The sequence below is a fragment of the Engystomops pustulosus genome, chromosome 8 (genome assembly GCF_040894005.1).
Source record: "Engystomops pustulosus chromosome 8, aEngPut4.maternal, whole genome shotgun sequence".
In the NCBI taxonomy this organism is placed as follows: Eukaryota; Metazoa; Chordata; class Amphibia; order Anura; family Leptodactylidae; genus Engystomops; species Engystomops pustulosus.
In genome coordinates, this window is record NC_092418.1 from 50,323,305 (window position 1) to 50,347,426 (window position 24,122).

Genomic DNA, 24,122 nt, shown 5'->3' on the forward strand with positions numbered 1-24,122 from the left:
GCCAAAGGTAGGGTACTCTTTCAAGTAAATCCATCCAATAACGACACCACATATTTGGTGTCTCGTAGGTAACCAGGAAGAGACCTAACCAGTGGCTGTAGAATGATGGTAAACCCACTCACTAAGCCTCTCGGTAAGTGAGCTAATACCGGCCACTATCGGTCTTAAAGGCGGTGGAAATATGGGTATAATCGGATTTTCCACATAAAGATATCCTGAAATGTTCTCATTTATAGCTCCCATACTTTTGCCATCATTTAACAATTTTTTTAGGCATTGCTGAAAAGATTTTGTAGGATCAGATTAAAGTTCCCTATATACAATAAGATCTTGTAACATATATGAAGTCAACTTTCTATAAAGGGCATTCAGGAGTACCACAGCCCCCCCTTTGTCTGCCTGGCGGACTATTAGATAACCGTGATTCTTTAATTCATTGATAGCCCGTTTTTGGGGGCTGTAAGATTATCACTGGATGACTGACCCTTACTAGTCATTTTTTTTTTTGTTTAGATTGACCAAATCCTGTTTGACCCTGTCTTGAAAAGTATGCAAAATTGGAAGAGGTGATTGCACAGGGTAAAACACAGAGCTGCTCACTCTAAAACTCTTTCTCATCACTAGCAGATTCTGATGACAACTGTCTAAGCATGGAAATATGTAACTGATCCTGAAAAGAATTAGAATCACTGTGTAAACATAATACATTGTCATGCAATCTAGTACTCACTGCATAATGATCTTCAGGTAAGTGTTCATACTTAGTGCCCGAAAAATATTTTTTCAAGGTAATTTTTCTGCCGAACTTATTAACATCAAGCAAAGTCTGAAACAAATTAAATTATTTTGAAGGTGAGAAGCCTAAACCCCTGGAAAGAACCGCAATCTGGTCATCTGAAATAACTTGATAAATTGATCACTGGATTATCCTTTATTTCCTGTCTCTTAGGGTACCGTTATTTAGTGTTTTTGTCCGGATCTTCGTCGTTTTTTGAGGGTTGTCTTTTTTTCTTTTTCTTTGTTGCTTTACCCGATGTTGAATTCACAAACGAGTCGTGGGTGTCATCCGAAGTCTATTTTCTGTTACAGGGTTAAACCCCGGGAAAAACTGTTGTTATATTTTGATCGGACATTTTGGGACGTGGCGATACATGTTAGATTTTTTACTGTTTATATTTGTATCAGTTCTAGGGGGTGATTTGAATTTTTGTTTTTCTTTTATTTCATTTTCTTTAATTTTTTTTTTTTTTACTATTTTCAGACCCCCTAGGTCAGTGATGGCGAACCTTTTAGAGCCTCAGTGCCCAAATTTCAACCAAAAGACACTTATTTATTGGAAAGTGCCAGCGCAGCAATTTAAGTAGTAATGTATTTCTCTTTGTTCATTGACAACTTTCAATCCTTCAGCCTCCCAAGGACACCAGCCCAGTTGAATGGAGGAGGGCAAATTCATCTATCATTCTAGGAAGGTTCTGCAGGCAGATTCTTTGAAATCTGTCTGGTGAACTTCATTCTGGGGTGATGTCCTGGGTGCCCACAGAAAGGGCTCAGAGTGCCGCCTCTGGCACCCGTGCCATAGGTTCGCCACCCCTGCCCTAGGTTGTCTGATCCTACCATATACTACAGTATGGCAGTATATGGGGATTTTACACATGTATAACCCCATGTATATACCATGTATGTGGATAAGCGGAAGAACGAAGCTGCACTCACCGGAATAATCCTTCAGAACTTTAATGGGTGCACGGACAGCTCAGGACGCCGACGTGCAGCAAGATGATGGGCCGTTTTGCTCTGCATAGCGCTTTCTCTAGCCTCTGACCTCAGTACACCATGTATGTGATTACATGAAATCACAGCAGTTTCCATGGAGGATGGAAAGGAGAAGTCTATGGAGGCTGCTGTGACTTCATTTGGTCTGATACACGCCCCACTCTGATGCAAGGTAAAATAAGATAAAAGGCGATTTATATAGATGTAAGGGAAACTATTTTTAGCTAAAAGAATGGTGTCAGGTCAGTTAATAGAGCTCTATAGGAGCCTGTCACTGGCTATATTTGTGCAAATGTGGTGACAGGTTCCCTTTAACACCTGTGATTGGTGCCAGCACCGACTGCGGGTGTTATGGATGGGTGTTTGCTGCAATAGGCAAATGGTGAGCCCTCTCTATACACCAGCAGCAGATGTGTGACGTTCAGATACGTCATGCGTCGGTAAAGGGTGATAGAAAAATATACACCCAGTAGTTTAAGCTATTATTATTCAGAATGTGGAACTGCTCTATGTGGTTGTAAACTGCTCTAAGGGAACTCAATGGGGCTCGAAAGGGATGGAGCGCCAATTGGCTTGTTTAGTGTACCGGAACAGATTTTGGGTGTAATGTCACATTTACGGAGCCCCTGAGATTCCAGAACCGTACAAACCCCACAATGAGTGACCCCATTTTGGAAATGAATTTATCAAGGGGTATAGTAAACATTTTTGGCCGCAAATGTTACATTAATTTATTTTCCAAAGATGAAGATGGTAAAGAAGAATCTAAAAGTTGTGTGGAGTACATTGGGTGTACCAAATCCTCCATTTCTCTTTACTTACCTCCACATTGGCAGTAGGTGCATTCTTGGAAAGTCAAATCTTGTCTCTTTTTTTTCCCCCCATAAATGCTAAACTGGTGGTGTACCCTGATGTAATTTTACATATTTTATACATTTCTCTTACTTTGCAGACAGGTTTGCCCTAAAAGATGTCTTTCTTCCGAGAATCAGTACAATTACGGCAACATCCCATTATACATACACATATGGACAGATTGTTGGGATACCCCTCGTTTAATGTAAGAAGAACCCACAGTGGTCAAAGAAATAACTTGACTCTGACAAAATTAACAAATGAAAGGCAGACAAATCACAAAGTTTCAAGCAGGAGTAAGTAGCGTCTTAAGTGTCCATTTGGGTCAGCACTTAGAGACACTCTTTGCTCTCTGATGCAGTTTCACTGTACGCTGAGGTTGCACCGGGTTAGACTTCAACTGTTGTCTGCTCTGGGGAATATAAACAAGGAGTCTGTAAATCGGGTATTGAATCTTTTTTAAAAGATGTTTCGGGTTAACGGAAGAGCAGGGACCACCTCATCAGGGAGATATCACCATCTTTCCATATATGGAGTGTCCACATCTCCCGGGCTTCCCCACAAACAAGACCCGAAATGCTGCAATTAAATCATCTTTTGCCCAGGATTGGAACCCACAATCTCCACACTCCACCTGCCATAGAGATAGAGGACAGAGGCGAGTTACTGCTTAGTCATATCATGCGCCACAATTCTGTCCGATGTGTGCCACAATTCTGCAGTTCTCTGGCAGGGTACACCATATTTATATAGCATAATGAAGACTGTGCACACACTGCACAATCCACAGGCAAACTGCACATTGCACTTTAACCGGTTCGCGACCGCCCGCCATGTATTCACGGCGGAGGTTGCGTTCCGATGCATGGAGAGGGCTCGCGGGCCAAGCCCTCTCCATAGCCGGTAAGTCTCTGCTGCATATTGCAGCAAAGGCTTACCGGTAACACCCGCGATTGGTGCCGGCACCGATCGCAGGTGTTTTCTTGCAGAAAGCCGCCGGCAAAGCTGCCGGCGGCTTCAAACAGTCAAAACGTCCAAAGTCAAAACTGGCACTTTTTTGCCATTTAAAAAAAAATTTTAAATTCTATAAAAAGTGATCAAAAAGTCGTACAGTCCTAAAAATAATATAATTGAAAACATCATCAAAAGTCGCAAAAGATGACACCACCCTCAACTCCATACACCAAAGTATGAAAAAGTTATAAGCACAAGAAGACGGCAAAATAAAAAAAAATTTTTGTTCATGAGGTTTTAATTTTTGTAAATGTATGAAAACATTATAAAACCTATACAAATTTGGTATCCCTGTAATCGTACTGACCCAAAGAATAAATTAGATGCGTCATTTGTGGCGTGAAGTGAAAGCCGTAATATCCAAGCCCACAAGAATACGACACAAATGCGGTTTTTCGCCATTTTCACTGCATTGGGAATTTTTTTCCCGCTTCCCAGTACATGGCATGGAATATTTAATACCATCACTATGAAGTGCAATTTGTTACGCAAAAAACAAGCCATCACATAGCTTTTTACGTGTAAAAATAAAAAAGTTATAGATTTTTGAAGGTGGGGAGTGAAAAATGGAAATGAAAAAAACGGGAAAGGGCCCGGTCCTTAACCGGTTAAAATATTTATAATAAATGTGGGCCTATTTGTCTCATTCTATGCCCTAGTGCTGCAAGACACTTCATTCCGATTCAGACACTGATATTTGCAAGTTTGTCACAGCCATGTGCCTGAAGCTGCAAGTATGCAGAAAATATGCAAAAAATGATTTTGCATGTTTTCCCACCTACAAATAATGGAGAGGTCTGTAATATTTGTTACTGTTACACTTAAACTTGGAAAGACAGTAACACAAACATACTGAAAATCACATTGTTTGATTTATAAATAATTAGCAGAATTCTGTGAGAATTCTGTTTCTCTCAGTGCTGTTAATCTATCTTTTAGAAGCTGCTCCTACTCCGCACTCATTACCTGTACTAATTGCACCTGTTTGAACTTTTTACCTATATAACACACCTGTCCACACACTTAATCAATTACACTTCAACCTCTTCACGATGGCCAAAGAGAACCAGCCCAGAACTACACGGGATATCCTGATCAATGACATAAAGCTAGATGGGAACACAGTCTCAAAGATAACTGTTAGTAACAAACTACAACTTCATGGGTTAAAATCCTACAGGGGATGCCAGGTATCCTTGCCTACACCAGAATATATCCAGGCCCCTTTGATGTTCACATATGCAGGCAGAACTTTTTAGTAGCCATTCAGCTTATAAAGTAGGTTTTGCAGCCACAAAAACCCACACAGCGTCCCCCAGGAGCCCCACTATGCCAGCCGTACCGCTAATTTTAATTTTTCCAGTTGAGCCTCCTGAAGACACAACCTGGACCTGAAGTTTCACCGCAGGAACTTTTTAATGTTTTTTTTACGGCGTTCACCGAGCGGTATCAATATTGGTTTAGATTTATTGTACAGTTTAATACGGATGCGGAGATACCAAATATGTATGCACTTTTGTGTTTTATATACAGGCGGTCCCCTACTTTAGAACACCCAACTTGCAGATAATCCCTAGTTACAAACAGGATGTTGCTTTTTTATTGTATAGACCTAGGCTACAATAAACAGCTGTAACGGTTATCACAAGTGTCTGCAATGAAGCTTTACTGTTGATCATTTTTAACCCCTTAGCGCTCTGCGCCGTAGCTGTACTATTATCCCACTATTGGCGCTCAGCGCAGTACAGCTACTGCGTAGAGATGATGCCGGTTCAACGCTGCATAGCTGCCGAACCGGCATAGTTAGCCGCGGAATTTCAGCGGTAATCTACCGATGACATCCCCGGCTAACACCCGCGGTCGGAGTGGACTCCGATCGCAGGCATTTAACATGCCTTCCGGGGGTCTTAACCCCACGATCGCCCCCCCCCCGCGCCGTTTTCGGGGGGGGGGGGGGCTGATCGCTACTATGGCACCTCTGGGGTCCGATCGGGACCCCAGAGAAGCCTGAAGGCAGTGCCTTTAAGATGGCGTCTGTGACGTCATCTTAAAGGCAAAGTGTCAGCCTATGCATCTGCATAGGCTGGCACTGCGAATACCCTGCAATACATTAGTATTGCAGAGTATTATCATGAACAAGCAATCAAATGCTTGTTCATATCCCATGGTGGATCAAGTAAAAAGTGTAAAAAAAAGTTTTTCAATAAAAAAATTATTTTATAAATCACTAAAAATGCCCATAAGCCCCAAAACATATAAAGAGACATATAACGCTCAAAAAAGTCTAAATCATAACACAAACCCCACATATATAGTATCACCGCGTCCGTAACAATCCATAGAATAAAACTAAATAAGATGAACGCCGTAAAAAAAAACGTTAAAAACCCGCCCAAAATTATGATTTTTACCTATTATATCCCACTAAAAATGCAGCAAAAAGTGTTCAACAAAACATATGTACTCCAGGTTAATGTACCCTAGATGGTCTAAGAAATAGTGGGGAAAAAAAGAAAAAAAAATTTAAAAAATAAAAAAAATTAATAAAATAGTAAAAATTCAAATTGCCCCCCTTTCCCTAGAACTGATATAAAACATAATAAACATTAAAATATAAAAAAGGTTATGGCCGGCGGTAACCCCCGAGGCGGGAAATGGCGCCCAAATGTCCGAAATGCGACTTTTACACCTTTTTACATCACATAAAAAATGAAATAAAAATGATCAAAATGTCACACAGACCTCAAAATGGTAGCAATAAAAACTTCGGCTCATTTCGCAAAAAATTACACCTCACACAGCTCTGTGCGCCAAAGTATGAAAAAGTTATTAGCTTCAGAAGATGGCAAAATGTTTTTTTCTTTTTTGTACACATTCGTTTAATTTTTTAAAATGTATTAAAACATAATAAAACTTATATAAATTTGGTATCACCGCGATCGCACCAAAGAATAAAGGTGAGGTGTTATTTTGATTGCACAGTCAAAGTCGAAAAAACTGAGCCCACAAGAACGTCACGTGCTTTTTTTTTTTTTTTAAATGTTTCCACATTTGGAATTTTTTTTCAGCTTCGCAGTACACGGCATGTTAAAATAAATAACATTACGGGAAAGTAAAATTTGTGACGCACAAATTAAGCCCTCACACAGGTCTGTACACGTAAAAATGAAAAAGTTATGGATTTTTGAAGGTGGAGCGCGAGAAATGAGCGGAAAAACCCTGCGTCCTTAAGGGGTTAAAGAAAATCTACTACCAGGATTCAGGATTGTAAACCAAACACACCTATGTTTACAAACAAAAGCTTTAAAAAAATGCAAATGAGTCTGAGCCTCAGGATCATTTGCATGATTTTAATGCTTTTCTTTCTTTCTTTTTTTTAAAATAGGAGTGTAAGAAGCTAAAGAAAAAGCATATCCTTACCAAGGGGGGCACTCTTCCCCATGTAGGTGTGCTTGGTTTACATTCCATGATCTAGGTGGTGATATCCTTCAAGTAAAAGCCACACAGTATGGCTATTAGAAGGCTAAATAAGCAGTCTTATATACAATTGGGTCTACTTGACTATTTTAGTAGGAAATGTACTTGCATTACATAACAATCGCAAGCTCGCCGAAGCTTCCTTGTCTTGGTGGAAAAAACTTAAGCAAAAAAAAAACCCAGTTTTTTTTTTTTTCTCCTTGGCCCTCCCTCTGCCTTATTTGCAAAAGGAGGCAGGTCCCCGCCCACTCGGCCGCTTCTGCTTTGCCGCCGCTGAAGTAGACGACGACAACGCCGACAGAAGCAGGTGACTCTGTCTTTGTACTTACAGTGCGAGCACTGTCAGGGACACACCAGGCATACGTCCGGCTTGAAAGCAGGTCCGATTTCTCGGGTGCGGCAGGCCGATGCAAGGGCTCGCCCGCATCAGGGTGGCGTCCGGCTGCCGTGCGCGGCGCCAGGGAAAAAAAAGAAGAAAAAACATTTCAACATAGTGCTACATATCCTCCAATATTCTCTGCCAGCGTTGTCTTGACACAGCGAGACAGCAGCTGCAACATTCGTTTCCTTGCATCCAGCAGGACCAAGTTCAGGAGATAAGATGACATTCAAATAGTCCCTGCCAAAAAAGCACTAAAATGTCAACACACCAGATTATCCTCAGTGTCATGTCACCAACGGGAATCAGACCAGCACTGCCACTTGCCGCTCTTTACCGTCATTGCTTCCGTCCACTATTCTAGCACACTGCTAGTCCATCTTTCTACATCTGAGTACAGCCTAATTCCTCTGAGGCCGTGCTCCCTTCTTACATTTACAGAAGGCCGCACAGATCTTTCAACAGAAGTCTGTTGCAAAAGCAGACCCTCATCGGCAGATGGAATGGACATGGAGCACCACATGTGACGTCTTAAGTCATGCGCTCCACAGTCCAAAAAAATAATTAGATGAAAAATGATTTCTTAAGGTGAGAAGCTAAAAAGTGTGTTAAATGACTGGGCCGGAACTCTTGAACAATGTAATATTACAACTGGTGTGCGTTATGTGATTTTTAGTTGAACATCCATCAAGTCCTATGATTTTAAACGCTGAATAACTGAAACTTTGGATGTTTTGTTTTTTGTATAAACAATTATAATTAATGTAATAGTATTTTGTTCATTCTATTAATTTAGGCTGTAACCTTGAAGCTTGAAGATTTCCTCAATGCTTCCCATTTTGTGCTTTATGTGCCAGAAACTAACAACACCAAGGTAATTCACACATGTATAATTTATTTTGTCTATATTAAAGTGGACCTTTCATCTCCTTTACCAACACCAACTCTTTAGTGGCTGAAGGGTTTTCAAGAACTGGAGCAGACAACTTTGCATTGACCATCTGACAGATCTCTATTGCTATAGTTTCAGCACCCATTACGCTAACAGTGGAGGCTAATATATATTTTTTTACTTCTCTAATCTAGTTTATGTCATCTCACCTAGCCAAATCGGTTCCCTATACTGTATTGATGAGATGCAAACAAGGGCCTATCCACAATGCTATTGAGATGGCTTTCAGTGGAAAATTCTTTGCAAAGATGGCCACTTTGAATGTGTTTTGTAATGTGTTGGGGCATATTAAGAGGATATTAGGTAATTTACCAACATACATCTATTAAAAGTTCTGCACCACTTTCCAGCTAAGTAAAGCCCCTGGTTCAGAAGTGTCTTTTACCTATCATGTAATCTTTCCATAAGAAATCTCCCTTCCCTGACATTAAAGTACTACTGTAAAGTATAAAAACTTTTGCCTAAATATACATTAAGCAAAAATAAGCAATTCTCTGATTTACTCTAATTATCTATCTGCAGGTGTTTAACAGATAGCAAAAGTTTTACCTTTCCCCCTAGGCTAATCTCCATTTGCCATGCTGTTGTGTAACCATGGGAAACCGTAAAGCACAGCTAGAGAGGACAAGAAGCTTGTTAGGAGAGGCTGTAAGACCTTTAGTAATGTCACAAGCACAATCAGAGGTCGCCCAATTACAAACATGCTGTCCTGCATCATTTGAAAGTCCTTGGTGTTCTGGCAAAAGACCTTATTTGATGTCGCAAGCATGTGACTCATCACTTGCTTCAGATCGGCCAATTACAAATATACTGTCCTGTTTTGCTTTAAGTGCCCTGAGCTGATGTCACAACCTGGAAGTGCCCCACATCAGGAATAGCTGAATCTGATTAAATTTTTAAGAAATTAGGTTAAATATATCAGATACATTTCAGGCTAGGTAGAAGCCAGCAGCATGATACAGGTATCATCGAAATTGTTGTCAACGGCTTTCTCCATCTGTGCTAAAACTATTCTTTGTTAGTAACTTTATAGTTTCTCTTTAAGGGTACATTCACACATGGTATCCCTGCCATGCGGGCATACAGCCGTGTGCTGAAGGTGTCCATAGAGAACAGCGGCGCATGGCCGCACACTCGCCAACACTTAGCACATGCTCTATGTTTTTGCGGTGTGCGGCCCGGATCGTGGCACTGTATCCCCGCCGTGCCGCTATTGCAGTCTATGGGGACATACATGCGGCCGCATGTACCTCCCCGCAGACGGCCATGTGAATGAACCCTAAGCTTGTGTTCATGAATACCATCATAAGATCTTGGAAGAGTGATTAGTCATAAACAGTTAGATATCACATTTCCATTCATCCAGACATCTATAAACCAGGAAACTTCACATTACATATCAAGATTAGAAAGTGGTGCAGAGCGCACATCTATATTGGTAAATTTCCTGCTCCCACACTTACACACACATACACTTTAGAAAAAACATGAGGTAAGGAGGCCATTTATTCTCTGAACAATAAACAATACAGTTAAAAGAAGTATAAGGGTGTAAACTGTAAAGCAAATTAATTTTAAAAATGTTTGTAGCTGTGTAATGACCGTGTTATCTTTACTTCGTCCAAATTTGATCACTGTCATCAATTGTGTACTATTGTGTACTATTTTGACAGTTATCAAATTTGGAGACTGATGGTTGTAGGTATATTGTTAAATTCAGGAGCTTTTTTCATGCAGTTTCTTTAGTTGTGAACAAAGGTAGAAAACCATATATCATGAATAGGTTTGATAATTTATTATTTTCTTCTACATATTAGGGAGTTTAATATAGAATTTTTTCAGTATATTGCTTGATTTTTGTTTTGCTTGTCACATGTTTAACCTCTACCTATACTTGTTGATTAACTGTTTCTATTTACTGTACTGTTACTTGAAATTTTTGTTTCATTAGTTTTCTGTGGAGTGTGAATTTTTAAGTGAAGAGCTGAGAACCAAAGAGATGCTTGTCACACATGCATTATCATTTGGTAAGTATGAGTTATGACTTTGAGTATAAATTGGTGCTGGGTCATAACATGGGGCAACATACAGGACCGGTTTGCATATGCATGTGCTTTATTTAATAATTATTATCATTAGTGTTTTTTTCTTATCCTCATAAATGAACTGACATGTCTATATACACTGGAGATCAAAATTAGAGATCAATGTATGTTAACTTTGTAATCTCCATTGATCAACATTTGGTGGTACATCATGCCACTGTAAAATAGTTCTTTACAAAATTAACAAAATACAGCATAACATTTTTTTATTTAGCAAAAATCATGATTATTATAATTGGATAACAGCAATGACTATATCACAAAAAAACAAGAGTGTGATAAAAATTTTCTGAAGGTTTCAGCAGTCACCAATCAGTAGGACGTTAGAGGCCTTTGCTTTTAATGACTTCAGCACATCTGCAACAACAAGACATCACCAGTCTCTCGCACTGTGATTTTTGTCTCTTCCACAGTTCTGTAGCTGTTGTGAGCTTGTGGCCCATAACTTTGTCACCAAGATTTTTCCAGAGGTTCTTTACTCGGTTTAGACCAGGACTCTGTGATGACCATTTTATTGTTTCAAGAAACTTCTTTACCCATTTTGCTGTGTGACAGGGGACATTGCCAAGGGTAAAAAAGGTAAAGGGTAATGTGTTCAGGACACTGTCTTTCTGTGTTCGGGAGAACACTCCAAGTCAAACCAGGGGCTCAACTTTCCAAATAAGATTATACAGTGGAGCTGAGCAGTTATTTCCTGCATTTTCCCAATGTGTTTTATCTATGCAGACTGGTGTGATATAGCTGGGTGTGTGGAAGACTTTCACAGTCTGGGGATAAACATTCTAGCCGCCACAAGGAGATGACTGGTCAGGTAGTGTGAAGGGTGTCTAATGGACACAATGAGAGCAAGGCTAAAGCTGGAGAGTTCTCAAGCTAAATGCCCAGGAGCTGGTTTATGATAGCAAAATGTTGTCTCAAAAAGTACATACCAACTGGCAGTCCCACCAAACATGACACTTAGTACTTGGGCTTTACAGGTCATAGAAAATCTGTGGCAGAGTTCAGACAATCTCAACCAGGGGGATTGTAGGAAAGTCTTCCCAAGTTTGTGCTCCAAACTCTGGACTAATGTGGAAAATGAGGCAAACATGTTTAACATGGTACTATAGACACAAGAGAGATTGCCAGAAGTAGGGGAAGGAGAGACGAAAATTGTTCTCAAAGGGTGAGAAGTCTCTATGCACTTGTAGTCACTCTTTGCAAGAGTTGTAAAAATGTTGGAGTTGGTTATACTTCCAAATAAGCTTCAGGTTTTGAGGTAAGTCAGTTAGAAGGCTTACCCAAGGTTATAATGTAGGCAGGTTTGTCTATAAAGGGTCTTCTTTTCTTCTGCCTACCAAGGATGAAGATAGGCCAGGAAGAAAGTCATTGTTGCCCCTAACACATACAGGCATAGTTTGCCTGTTAGGGTCTAAGGGTGCTAGGGGCTGAGATGCCACAAAGGGGAGATCCTGGGGTAGCAGACGGGTGCTAGGGAAGAGTGGAGAGGGGCCAGGGTGATGGGCCTGACTCCAACCTAACTCACAGTTCAGTAGGTGGTGTAAGTCAAAATTCAAGGACTATATAAGCAACAGTGAGCTCTTGAACCAGGTAAGGCCAGCTCTCTGCAGGACTTTGTCCGTGTAGGCTATATGGCTATATGAGAGTGGGAGGATACCTATACAAACTTAAACAGAAAAGAAAATAGATAAGTAAGATTGTTGAAAAGAGAAGGTGGTAATGCGCAATGGGATAGTTTGGAATAGTTACAACAATCTACGCAGAGCATTCATCTTGTTAACACTTAGTTCATCCCATCCAGGGGATGATGCCCCGACCATCTCACAAGGTCTGGTTTGATCATTCTAAAGAAGGGACCATAATTGAGAGCATAGGTTTTGGATCGGTCAGCAGGTACCTGGACTACAAGGTATTTTAAGGAATGGGTGGTCCAGGCAAATGGGGACCCAGAACACAGGGAGGCCAAAAGCAGCAGTGCTAAAGGCACTATTAGTATGGATGGTCTAAGACTATTTTCTCTACCTTCACGCGAGGAAATAAGTCCCACTTGATCCAAATTGACAGATTCAGGAGAGAGATCAGTTTATAATTGAATAGAAGAAATGTGAAGCGGCACTCACCAATAAATGTTTCCTTTCTTTTAAGATGCAGTACATAGCTGAATACAGAGCGAGGTGACGGGCTGATTTGGGCTAACCGGCACTTTCTCAAACCATTGACGTCACTATGTCATGACACGCGTCATATAAGCAGTGTCAGTGGCAAGTGTCGTCAAGGAGACAAACCACAAATTGTGTGAACAAAAAACATATACCGTTATCAGTTTAAAATACCTGTTAAAAACCACAATAATCATATGCATGATTAAGATTCAATTGTGACACAGCATAAAATTACCAACAGTTAATACAATAAAACTTACCGGTGTGTATTTAACAACCGGTCTTCCAATACAATTACTCATTATATTCTCTTTGCAGTATGTATCACACATTTTTCTGAACAATACATACAACTGTCCAGCTTTAATTGTAATATACCTCTTAATCCCTAGATCCATTGCTTTTAATTCTAAAGACCCCTCCTCTTCACCTCCCCCAAACCAAAAATAAGAGAAAAGGGAAAAAAAGGGGGGGAAAAGAAAGAAAAGAAGACAGAAAAAAAAAACAAGAAACTCTCTTCCCTAGTTCCCAAGCCCTAACAGCAACCATCTTGTGCGCCCACCATCCTATCTTCCTCACTACAAAACTTATTGTTTCTCCATGGCCGCCAATCAGCTCGTATTTTTTCTATACCAAGATCCTCTCTCAATACGTTTGCAGGATAAAGAATGGTTTCAGGATAAAGAACACTTTTCCCAAACATTTTCCTCCAGTATCCCCATATCTCTGACCCATTTATTTATTATTCTCTTTGAGTTGTTACCTTTCTCGTTCACGGCCCAGCATCTTAATATCTTATGACTTTTAAATTTGGTGCCCAACAGGCCCCATAAACCTTCCAGGAGTGGGTGTAACTCCCCCGGAGCACTCACTGATTTATCCAGTGTTCTCCACCAATGTTTGATTTGCAAATATGTATAGTACCCTGAGGAGCCAATCCCATACTCCTGCTGTAATTGCTGAAAGGATTTGACAGCCCTATTATCAAAAAATGGTTTAATGTATTTTACATTGTGTTCCAGCCACGGTTTTGCATTTGTGTCTGGAACCTTCCACTTCCTATTACCCCACATAGGGGATATTGATAGGAGACCTGTGTTATTAGATTGGAACTTAAGCTCTTTCCAAGTTTCCAGCATCAGGTATAAGGTAGGGAAAATAATCTCTATTTTAGGTACTCTCCTGATTTCTGTCTCAAGAGTTTCTAAAACATTATCTCCATAGGTCTTTATTTGGGGATTACAGGCAGTCGCAACAGGGATTTTGTCCCAGACTGAGATATACTTTGACTGGGAGATAAGAAAATACTTTCTCAGATCTGGTAATCCAAATCCCCCTTCTCATATGGCTGTTGCAAGATCTCCATCTTAAGTTGGGGTTGTTTACCCCGCCAAACCAATTCCGCCAATAGGCTTTCAATAATTTTAAATACCTTATGGGGGATCATAATTGGAGATGCCGCAAGGGCGTATAGCAGTTTGGGAAGAATTAACATCTTAGTAACAGCATGTTAAGTGGCAGACTTTTCCATGTTTTTACCTTCTTAAATAAAAAATACCAAACTGGGTATTTGGGACTTAACGGAAGCAATTTGATGGTCGTCTTTTCTGAGAGAACCCCATTCTTTTAAGTAAAGTCTGCAATAACAATTGAAACTTAGAAGTCGGATTCTTATCGAGATTAGTCTACCTTAATCCAGGACAGTGACACTAACCTGACTATATCTTACTTGATTGCAGATACATCTAATACATCATTCTGTTCGTCCATAATGTCCCCCAATGTTGATAACTTATATTGTTGCTTTTGTCCAACAGTACCTCATAACAGTAACACTGTTGACTGAGTATAATAAAACTAACTATTATACTAACCCCTCATCTATTTCATCTACTGGCTCCTCCAACATAGCAGACCTCACAGATATTGCTTTTATAGAAGATTGAATTGCCTTGCTGTCTAAATGTTTAAACTTTTTATAACTAATGAATGTAATTATGTTCAATTTGAAATTGATTTGTATAAAGGCATATGTAAACTACTCCTTCATAAATTCATTCAAGATGTAGATTCTGGTAAAAGACGAGTTAAGGAGGGTGAACTTCATGTAACTGTGGGTCCATTAGGTTTCTTTCCCTCTAGCTCCCCCTTACCCATCAATCTCTGAAATCAACCTCCCATAGAATTACATAGGGATCCTTACTCCCATATCGACAACGACCCTATTGAGATAGTGGTAGAGGCCTTTAAAGGTGGCGTCAAGTCCACATTTTGTCCCCCCTTGTCGGCTGGTTCCTCCATTGTTCTTGACACACTGGCAGAATAAGTCAAAGTTAAGGCTCTAATTTTTCCTATTGCCCCTTAAAAATCTTACCAAGGGTGTACTTCGTAGCCTTACAAAGCTAAGGAATTAGGATGACGTTATTGTAAAACCTTCCGACAAGGGTGGGAACATTGTGATTATGCCTTAGAACCCAAACGCCAACTTGAGGATAAAAACAATTACACTCCTCTCGTTAAGATTCCTACTTCTAGGTTTTAATTTCTATTGCGGACTTTACTTAGAAGAATTTTTGAGAATGGGGTTCTCTCCCAGAAAAGACGGCCATCAAATTGTTTCTGTTAAGTCCCAAATACCCTGCTTGGTATTTTTTGCCCAAAATTTTAAAAAGTCTAGAGATATAGTGTGGAAGGGCACTGAGGTTTCTTTTTTTGATTTTGTCACCTACCTCAACAAGGTCAATCAGATGAATATGCGTTTCACTGCTTTTCAGGGACAAGGAACTTGATTTTTTGGATTCTAAAATTAGAGGAGAGGAGGAGGGTTTGATTACATCAGCCTTTAGAAAGCTCACGGCCACCAACTCCATTCTTCATTACAACAGTTTCCAGAGTCAATTTCTCTGTTTTAATCCTAAAAAATTGTTAGAAGATTCTTTTCAAAAAACATCATCGTTCACACACGAAAAATTTTTGCTAGATAAAAAGTATATGACAATAAAAGAAAGGCCAATTCTAGATTTTTCTCTTGAATTTGGGCCATGAGAAAGAGCGATTCTCTCTGCTATCCAGGGAAACTGGCACATTATAAAACATGACTCACAATACAATAAAATCATGAGTATACGGCCTCTCTTAGTCTTTAGACATAGCCCCCCAATAAGGAATGCTCTGGTCCGGAGTAAATTTTCTACCCCATGAGGTAGTTGGAAAGAGGGATACCCAAAGGGAATTTTAACCCCTTAGTGATCACCCATACGGATTTCTCTGTCGGGGCCTTAGGCTAGGTTGAAAACAGAAAGTTAAATGGAAAAAGCCCATCAGTGGCAAGGGCTTAATATGCCCCCTATTCCACAAGATAAAAAGTTAACAAGTTCTCTGGGATAAAGGTTGCGGTACCTGAGGCCACATTCACATGTGGCATTTTGGTTGTGTTTAGAAACGCAGTCCAAAGGCTCTACTCTTGATCACATATATGGTAACCTTGTGTTTCCAACATGTTAACTGAATAAGAAGGAAATGCAATCTTACCTCAACATGTGATTGCAGGTGGAGTCTTTTGGATTGTGTTTTAAAACGCAACCAAAATGCCACGTGTGAACGCGGCCTCAGGTTCCTACAAACACGTCATGGCATTTGAAAACTATCCTGCCCTACAAAAGCTCAATAGTACTCTTTCCCTTCTGCGCTTCACCATGTACCCTGACAGCAGGTTACATCCACATATGGGGTATCCTGTTACTCAGAAAAAAAACTGCCCAATATATTCCTAGATGCATTTTCTACTTTTTTTCAGTTAATGTGGGTGAATTCCAAATCAAACCTTCATTTTGTTTGAATTTCTGTAAAATACATAAAGGGTTAACAAGCTTCCTACTTGCCTTTTTAAATAGTTTGGGTGAAGTTAATAGAAAGGGGAGATATGTGGGGGGTTTCTATTAACAGAACTTCCAAAACCGCTATAGAAATTAAATGGTCCCTAAAATAATTTATTCTAAAATTCTCTTAAACATTTGAGAGAATGCTGTTCGATTTGTGATCTTTCTAGCATCGTAATTAAACAAAAGGATACTTCTAAAATGACGCCAACACAAAGCTGACATGTTATATGTTAGTTAATTTTACTACCCAAATTCGTTACTATTAATTAGAAAAACATTTTGAAGTTGGAATTTTAGCAAATTTTTTTCATAATTTTTACTAAATTCACCTTTTTTTCATAAATAAATTCTAAATATCGACGAATCTAAATTCATCCTTCCTCAGATCCAATCGTTCATTTATGTAGCCGTTTGTATTTCTATGCACTGCACTTTATTTTGCTCTGGACCTGTTATATGCACCATTTCTTATGCTAGCTACCTATGTATATCCATTGTATATTTAAAGGAAACCTACCACTTGTAGTGGCAGGTTTCCGATGGCAATATCGGGCACCAGCTCAGGGTGAGCTGGTGCCGGAGCTTATTTTAGTTAGTGTTTTAAACCGCGGTATCGCGGTTTAAGACACTTTTTAAACGTTGTAGCCGGCGCAGGCAGGTACGCACTCGGCGCTTACCGTGCACGCGGCTACATAGGAAGTGAATGAGAGCCGCGTGCACGGTGAGCGCGTACCTGCCTGCGCCGGCTACAACGTTTAAAAAGTGTTTTAAACCGCGATACCGCGGTTTAAAACACTAACTAAAATAAGCTCCGGCACCAGCTCACCCTGAGCTGGTGCCCGATATTGCCATCGGAAACCTGCCACTACAAGTGGTAGGTTTCCTTTAATGTATATTTTCATGGTCCGGATTTATTTATGTGTGATATATATACTGTGCACTTTAATGTTTAACTACTTACCTTGATGTTTATCTACCTATATTGTACTGGGGATTGTTATGTGGTTTGTACCCTTCACCGGGTTTTTTAAGTGTGTTTTAATGTCGTACTTAATAAAATTCTTAGTGTCTTTCTTGCACATCTCTTTTCTTATGTCTTATATCAATTACTTCTTAGATGTGTGACACAATATTTATATTTTTTCCATACCTATTCCCCATTTTTTACAAAATACTAAATTCTAAATATGTCAACCAAAATTTCCCACTAACTTGAAGCTCTAAATGTCACGAAAAAACAAACTCCTAAAACAATTGAGTAAGTTAAAGCGTGCTAAAGCTATTACCGAATAAAGTGACACATGCTGGTTGTGAAAAATAGGCCTTGCTCAGCAAGATGCAAATGAGCTTAGTCATTAAGGGGTTAAACGTGGCTTCTGTTATCGGTGTAAATACAACGGCCAATTGAACGTAATCAATTTTGGAGGCTTGCTACAGGTTACGTCTTTTAACTCTTGTAAATCTACATTTGTGGTTTATGTTGAATCAAGTTTATTGAACTATGAAAGTCACAAGTCCAAAAACACAAACATAACTTGCAATAAGAAACATACATATATCATCCATATATCCATATCATACATTTCTTGTTCTGCAAAGCCCTGTGGGAGTATAGTGGCCTCCAAGGTGATGAGGAGGCAAAACTCAGAGATAAAACCCTTAAAGATATATAACGTCTCACCCCCTTTCCTCTTCCCCTCGAGGCCTGTTATCTCTTGACGTATATATTAGGGCATAGTATGAAACCATATGTCTGCTGAGGATAAAGTGCCAGTAAATGGCCCAGGAAGGACAAACTCCAAGAACACAAGACAAGAACACACAACATTAGACAGACAACATTCAGGGAAGAACACAGTGGAAGGAGGGTTCTAGATGGTGTTGCCCCTCGTATCAAGAAACGGGATAAGTGAGAAAATGGTCAGAAATTTTCAACCTATAATAGAGTTATAAGTACCACTTGAAAGAGAGCCAAGGGAGCCCATCAGGTGGCCTGGGTTTCAAAAGAGCTTTGAAATCCTGGGAGTCCCTGTAGCTCATCCATGGGGACCACACACGCAGAAACCTTTCATGAGCCTCTGGGGTTATAATAGCCAGTTCCTCCATGCGGAAGAGACATTTCGTTGGCCCATTCGGCCATAGATGGGCATGTGGTGGAGCGGGATTACCGCCCTGGCCGCAATTAAGCAAAAGCGCAAAATATCTCTTTTTTGGGCCCCGATCTGGCCGGGAAGAACTGAGAGGAGAGTCATATCTGGGCTAGAGGCCACCTGTTTGCCTGAAATTCTGCGATACGTTTCGAACACTTGGTTCCAAAAGGGCTTAAGAGCCTCGCAACTCCACCATATGTGCAGCATGTCTCCCTTGTTGGTTCCACAGCGCCAGCAAGAGTCTGAGACCGAAGGGAAGGCTAGATGTATCACTGTCGGCACCCGGTACCATCTTGACATAATCTTATATTCCTTCTCCTGGGCCGAGCAGGCAGAAGACATCTTGTGTGTGAAGAGGAAGGATTTATCCCAGTCTTCCTGCGTCAGGGGGGCCCCTAACTCTCTTTCCCAACTTCTTACAAATGGAAGTCCTGATGTCTCAGAGCCACCCGTCAGAATAGAATAAATTTGAGAGATGGCATGTGGAGGGGCAGAATCCAGTCGGAATAACCCTTCAAATGCTGTAAGGGAACCAGCAAATGCTGCTATGTGCCCTGCCCTGACTATGAAGGATCTCAGTTGCGAATACTCAAACCACAAACTACCAGTGCGTCCCTGACGTTGATTAAAATCCCCATTTAGAGGTAGAGGGGATCCCTGTAGAATATCATACATCCGTGGGTCTTCCAGGACCCCCCAGCCCAGAAAAGACAACCTGGCCATTCCCGGCGGAAAGCACGGATTGCGAAATATCGGGGTGAGTGGACTGAGTTCCCGGGATAGGGACTTCTTGGCAATCGGGGATCTCCATAAGCGTAGGGCGTCCCTGAGGAGTATCGCTTGGGGCGCAGGCGCAGGAAAGGTCCCCGACGGAACCCACGTTTGAGAAGTGATGAGGCGTACGTCTGTTCCAGCGCCACCCACTGTTTAGAAACCGAATTATATGTCCAGTCAAGCAATCTAAGAAGTATAGACACCTGATGGTACAATCTAAGATCAGGGAGGCCCGCCCATCAACTTTGGTCTGATATGGGTCTTCCAAGCTATCCTTGGTTGCTTGGAACCCCAGACGAACCGCAGCATAGCGGATCGCAAGGTGCGGAAAGAGCCCGTTGGGGGCAGGATCAGCACACCCTTAAATATGTACAAGAAACAAGGGAGCACGTCCATTTTCAAGACGTTGATTCTACTGAACCACGAGACGCTTAGGATCATACGTTTGCAAGTCTTTCAACGTACGCTCCATAAGGGGTATATAATTGAGAGCGTATAACTTCGATAGATCAGTTGGGATTGTGACCCCCAAGTATCTGAGAGAGGACTGCTGCCACTGAAAGGGAAAGTTGTCCTTAATGTGATCCACCTCCAAAGGTGGTAGGGATATATTGAGGGCTTCAGATTTAGAGAAATTGATTTTAAAGCCGCTGACCGCACTATATTTCTTAAATTCTTGGATAAGTGACGGGAAAGAAATCCTAGTCTGGGAAACCTATAACAGCAGATCGTCCGCGTATAAAGCAGCTTTACAGTGCCTGGAGCCCATTGAGATCCCATGAATATTGGGATTTTTCCGTATGGCATTAGCCAAGTGTTCCATCACTATTACATATAGTAAGGGTGAGAGCAGGCACCCCTGCCTGGTGCCATTCTTGATAGGGAAGGAAAAGGAGAGATTCCCATTAATCCTCACCCGGGCGGTGGGACCGGAATGCAAAGCCATGATCCTTCCCAAAAACCTTGGTCCCAATCCAATCTGTCTAAGTGCTGCCTCCATGAAATCCCAATGGACCCGATCGAAGGCCTTCTTTGCATCTATAGATAATAGGCAGGAGGGGATGGGCCTAGCCTGTGCGTGAGACATCAAGAGAATGGTTTTATTTAAGTTGTCTCGGGCCTCACGGCCAGGAATAAAACCGACCTGATCGGTGTGCACCACTGTTGAGACATGGGGGGCCAGTCTCTCTGCCAATATCTTAGAGAACAATTTTATGTCAACGTTGATGAGAGAAATGGGCCTATAACTGGCCGGCAGTGATGGGTCCTTGCCCTGTTTGGGTAATACACTAATGTGAGCCTCCAAGCTGTCTGGAGGGAAACCAGATTTTGGGGAAATAGTACCGTATACCTTTGCTAGTATTGGGGACAGAAGTTCTCTGAATTGTTTAAAGAAGGCGGGAGTAAACCCATCGGGTCCAGGGCTTTTGCCCGCTGGTGTGTCCTTAATCACAGCTGAAACCTACGTTGCGTCAATTTCCCGTTCCAGAGATTCAATGACCCTGTCTCAGACACATAGGAGTCAATTTGAGCAACTCGGGAGGGGGGCAAAACCGGCTCCTCTGTGCCCCTAATATCATACAGAGAGGTATAAAAGGATGCAAAGCCGTCGCATATCTCGTCTGGGTAGAATACATCCGTGCCCTTAGGGCCTTTGATTTTTGGAATGTAGGAGGATTAAGCGCGGGGGAGCAACAACCAGGACAATAGTCTGCCGCATTTATCCGCATGGTCATACAAGTAACTCTGAAACCGCGACCTGTGTTGTAGGTATTTTTGGTCCAGCAGAGACCTCAGGGATTCTCTGGCCCCAGACAACTCGGCTAAGTCAGCTGCCGTTAAATAAGATTTGTGGCGCAGTTAGGGCAACGATTCGCTGTTCTCAGACTTAAGGCAACCTCCCCTTGAGTTGCTCCCACTGTAGTGGAAAATGTGCCGGCTCATCCCACCCCGGACTACATGTGGTAGAGGCTATACATTCTCTAGTTTCCGCCACGCAGATAGAGTCCCTGAGCAAGTTGTAGTAAAGTTTCCACCTCCAAGGGCGGTGACAGTGGCGCTGGAAGGATAGAGTCAAAAAGACTGGGGCATGGTCGGAGAAAAGAATATTCCCAATTGATGCCGTGGGTTCCCATTTAAGGGCATTGTGGCTTAAGAGAAAGAAGTCTATCCTGCTATAAGATCCGTGCACCGGGGAAAAATAGGAAAAGTCCCGGTCCTGGGGATGTAGGATTCGCCAGATGTCAACCAGTTGCAGAGAATGTATGTCCCTCCGAAGACTACGAATTTGATTGAGCGGGATACTGCTCCGTCCCCCAGAAGTGTCAGCTGATGGGTCTAAGGGGAAGTTGAAGTCCCCCCCCACTATTAAATATCCCTCCATAAAGTCACGTAGTGTACCCAGCAATGCCCTGCAAGCAGGAATTGGGCTGTTGTTAGGGAGGTACCAGGTCGCGAGAGTGAACACCTGCCCGAAGGCCCTTACCTTCGCGAAGACATACCTGCCTTCCTCGTCTACCCTGGTCGCTAGAAACTCCAGTGGCTTGTGGAAGGCAGTCGACACACCCTTTGATTTGGACTCGGGGTTGGCGCTGTGGATCCAGCGGGAGTAATAACGGTCTTGAATGCTCGGGACGTTGGGGGATTTAAAATGAGTCTCCTGCAAGAAAAGAATATTAATTCTCTGTTTGTGCATATCATACAGGATTTGACTCCTCTTCTGTGGGACGTTCAACCCTCTAACATTAAGGGACGCAAGTCGCAGGGCATCCATGGTGATTTTGCAACCCCTCTGGCTTCTCACTGTCTGGTTGGGGATTGGCGAATAAGATCAGTCTCTCCGGGTACAACACTAAAGGAGTCAGGTAGACGGATAGAGAGGGGATGGACAATACACTAGGACAAAGGTTGACTGGACAATACTGAAACAGCTACAGACAAACAAGTAGAAAACTAACAATCAACAAACACACACAAAAAAGTGGGGAGTTACAATACCATAGACAGACCAGCTGGCCGCGGATTCCCCGGTGGGTAGTGTACTAACTGCGGAAGGCTCCGCCTCCCTCCACCCAGCAACCGCCTATTACACAATAAATCTGAAACTTAACGATATATCAAATCCAGCATTAAGAGAATTATGGGGAAAAAAGAGGGCAAAAATGTAACACAGCCAAAATAAACAATTGAAAACAGGGAACTGCAGCCATAGGGCTCCATCAAATCTGCCAGTGGGGACGTGAACTAATGTCCGCAATATCTATCTCTGGGCTGACCCCTATCAGGCACCTCAAGCAAAGTCCCATGGCTGCATCTGGGTGGCTATAACTTTTTCCGGTGGCCGAGGCCCTGGATCACGGCCCGCTCGAACCCCTCCCAATCCCAGGCCTTGCCCAGCTCGGCGTCTAGGAGGTCTCCCAGGCGAGGGGGGCATTCCCATGTGGTGGATGAGTCGGGAGACCTGACCACTCCAGGATGTCAGGAACTGGGATATTTAATGCTGCCGCCACTGCGGGAACCTCCCCCGGGTGTCTGATAACAAATCTGCGCTCAGCATGCCGAATCTGGAGACGAAACGGGAATCCCCAGGAGTAGAGAATATTTCGCTGTCTTAACTCCTCTAGGAAGGGCTTCAGAGCCCTACGTTTTAGCAGAGTCAGTCTCGATAAATCAGGCAAAAGCTGTATACGGGATCTTTGAAACATGATATCCACTGCCGATCTTGCCTTGGACATTATCTCTTCCTTCAGTTAATAACGGTGTACCCTGCATATAACATCTCTCGGCTGTTCAGATGGAGCGGATTTGGGTTGTAGTGAGCGATGAGCCCTGTCCAGTTCCAGCGGTGTATCCGCCGGTACTTCCAATACGGAGTTGAACAGCTGGCGAAGGGTTTTATGGAGCGCAGGGTTCTCTATCGATTCGGGTAGGCCCCGGACTCTGATATTATTGCGCCACCCCCTGTTCTTGGCATCATCCAATTGGTCAGCTAAGAGTTGAATCTGGAAGGAGTGAGAAGCGAGCGTTGTGGCTTGTGCCCCAAGACGAGCACTAAGATCCTGCTGGGTAACTTCAGTGGATGTTACACGTGTCTCGAGCTGCTGAACTTCCTCCCGTACTGCGTGTAATTCAGTGGTGTAAGACTGTTCCAACCTGGCTATGTAGCTTTCCATATCATCCCTAGTGGGGATGGTGCGAAGGGGGGAGCTCAGGGCCCGTAATTCAGCCAAAGCACCAAATTCTTGCGACCGCATGACTCGTTGAGACTCAGAAGCTCCTTCTTGTGAGAAGGCTATATTAGATGCAGTACAGCCAGTAGGAGTATTGGCATAATATGACCTGCCCTGAGAGAGGTGTAGGGCAGTCTGCATGGGGGAAGGACCACGGGGGTTGACGCCCATTCTTCCCCTGTATCCGGCCACAAAATTGGAGAGTGGAGTGCGGTTGGCATCGTTTCCCCTTCTCTCTCTTGCTGCATCTCCACCTCCTCAGCCCATGAGGAACTGATGTTGCAAGGGTGGTGGTGGGGGGGGGTGAGGGGGACCACATATGGTGACATAGTGGGGTCAGGGACCTCCCGTTGGGCCTCCGCTGGCCCTGT

General features: G+C 42.3%; 1 protein-coding gene across 1 annotated transcript in view; it reads left to right on the plus strand.

Annotated features, from left to right (window-relative positions):
- Nucleotides 1-24,122, plus strand: part of PGAP1 (post-GPI attachment to proteins inositol deacylase 1) — a 316,353-nt gene that overhangs the window by 128,073 nt on the left and 164,158 nt on the right. Inside the window, exons 13-14 of the mRNA XM_072120897.1 lie at nt 8,295-8,372; nt 10,402-10,477. Of these exons, the coding sequence (XP_071976998.1) occupies nt 8,295-8,372; nt 10,402-10,477 (154 nt within the window). The remainder of the gene's footprint in view (nt 1-8,294; nt 8,373-10,401; nt 10,478-24,122) is intronic.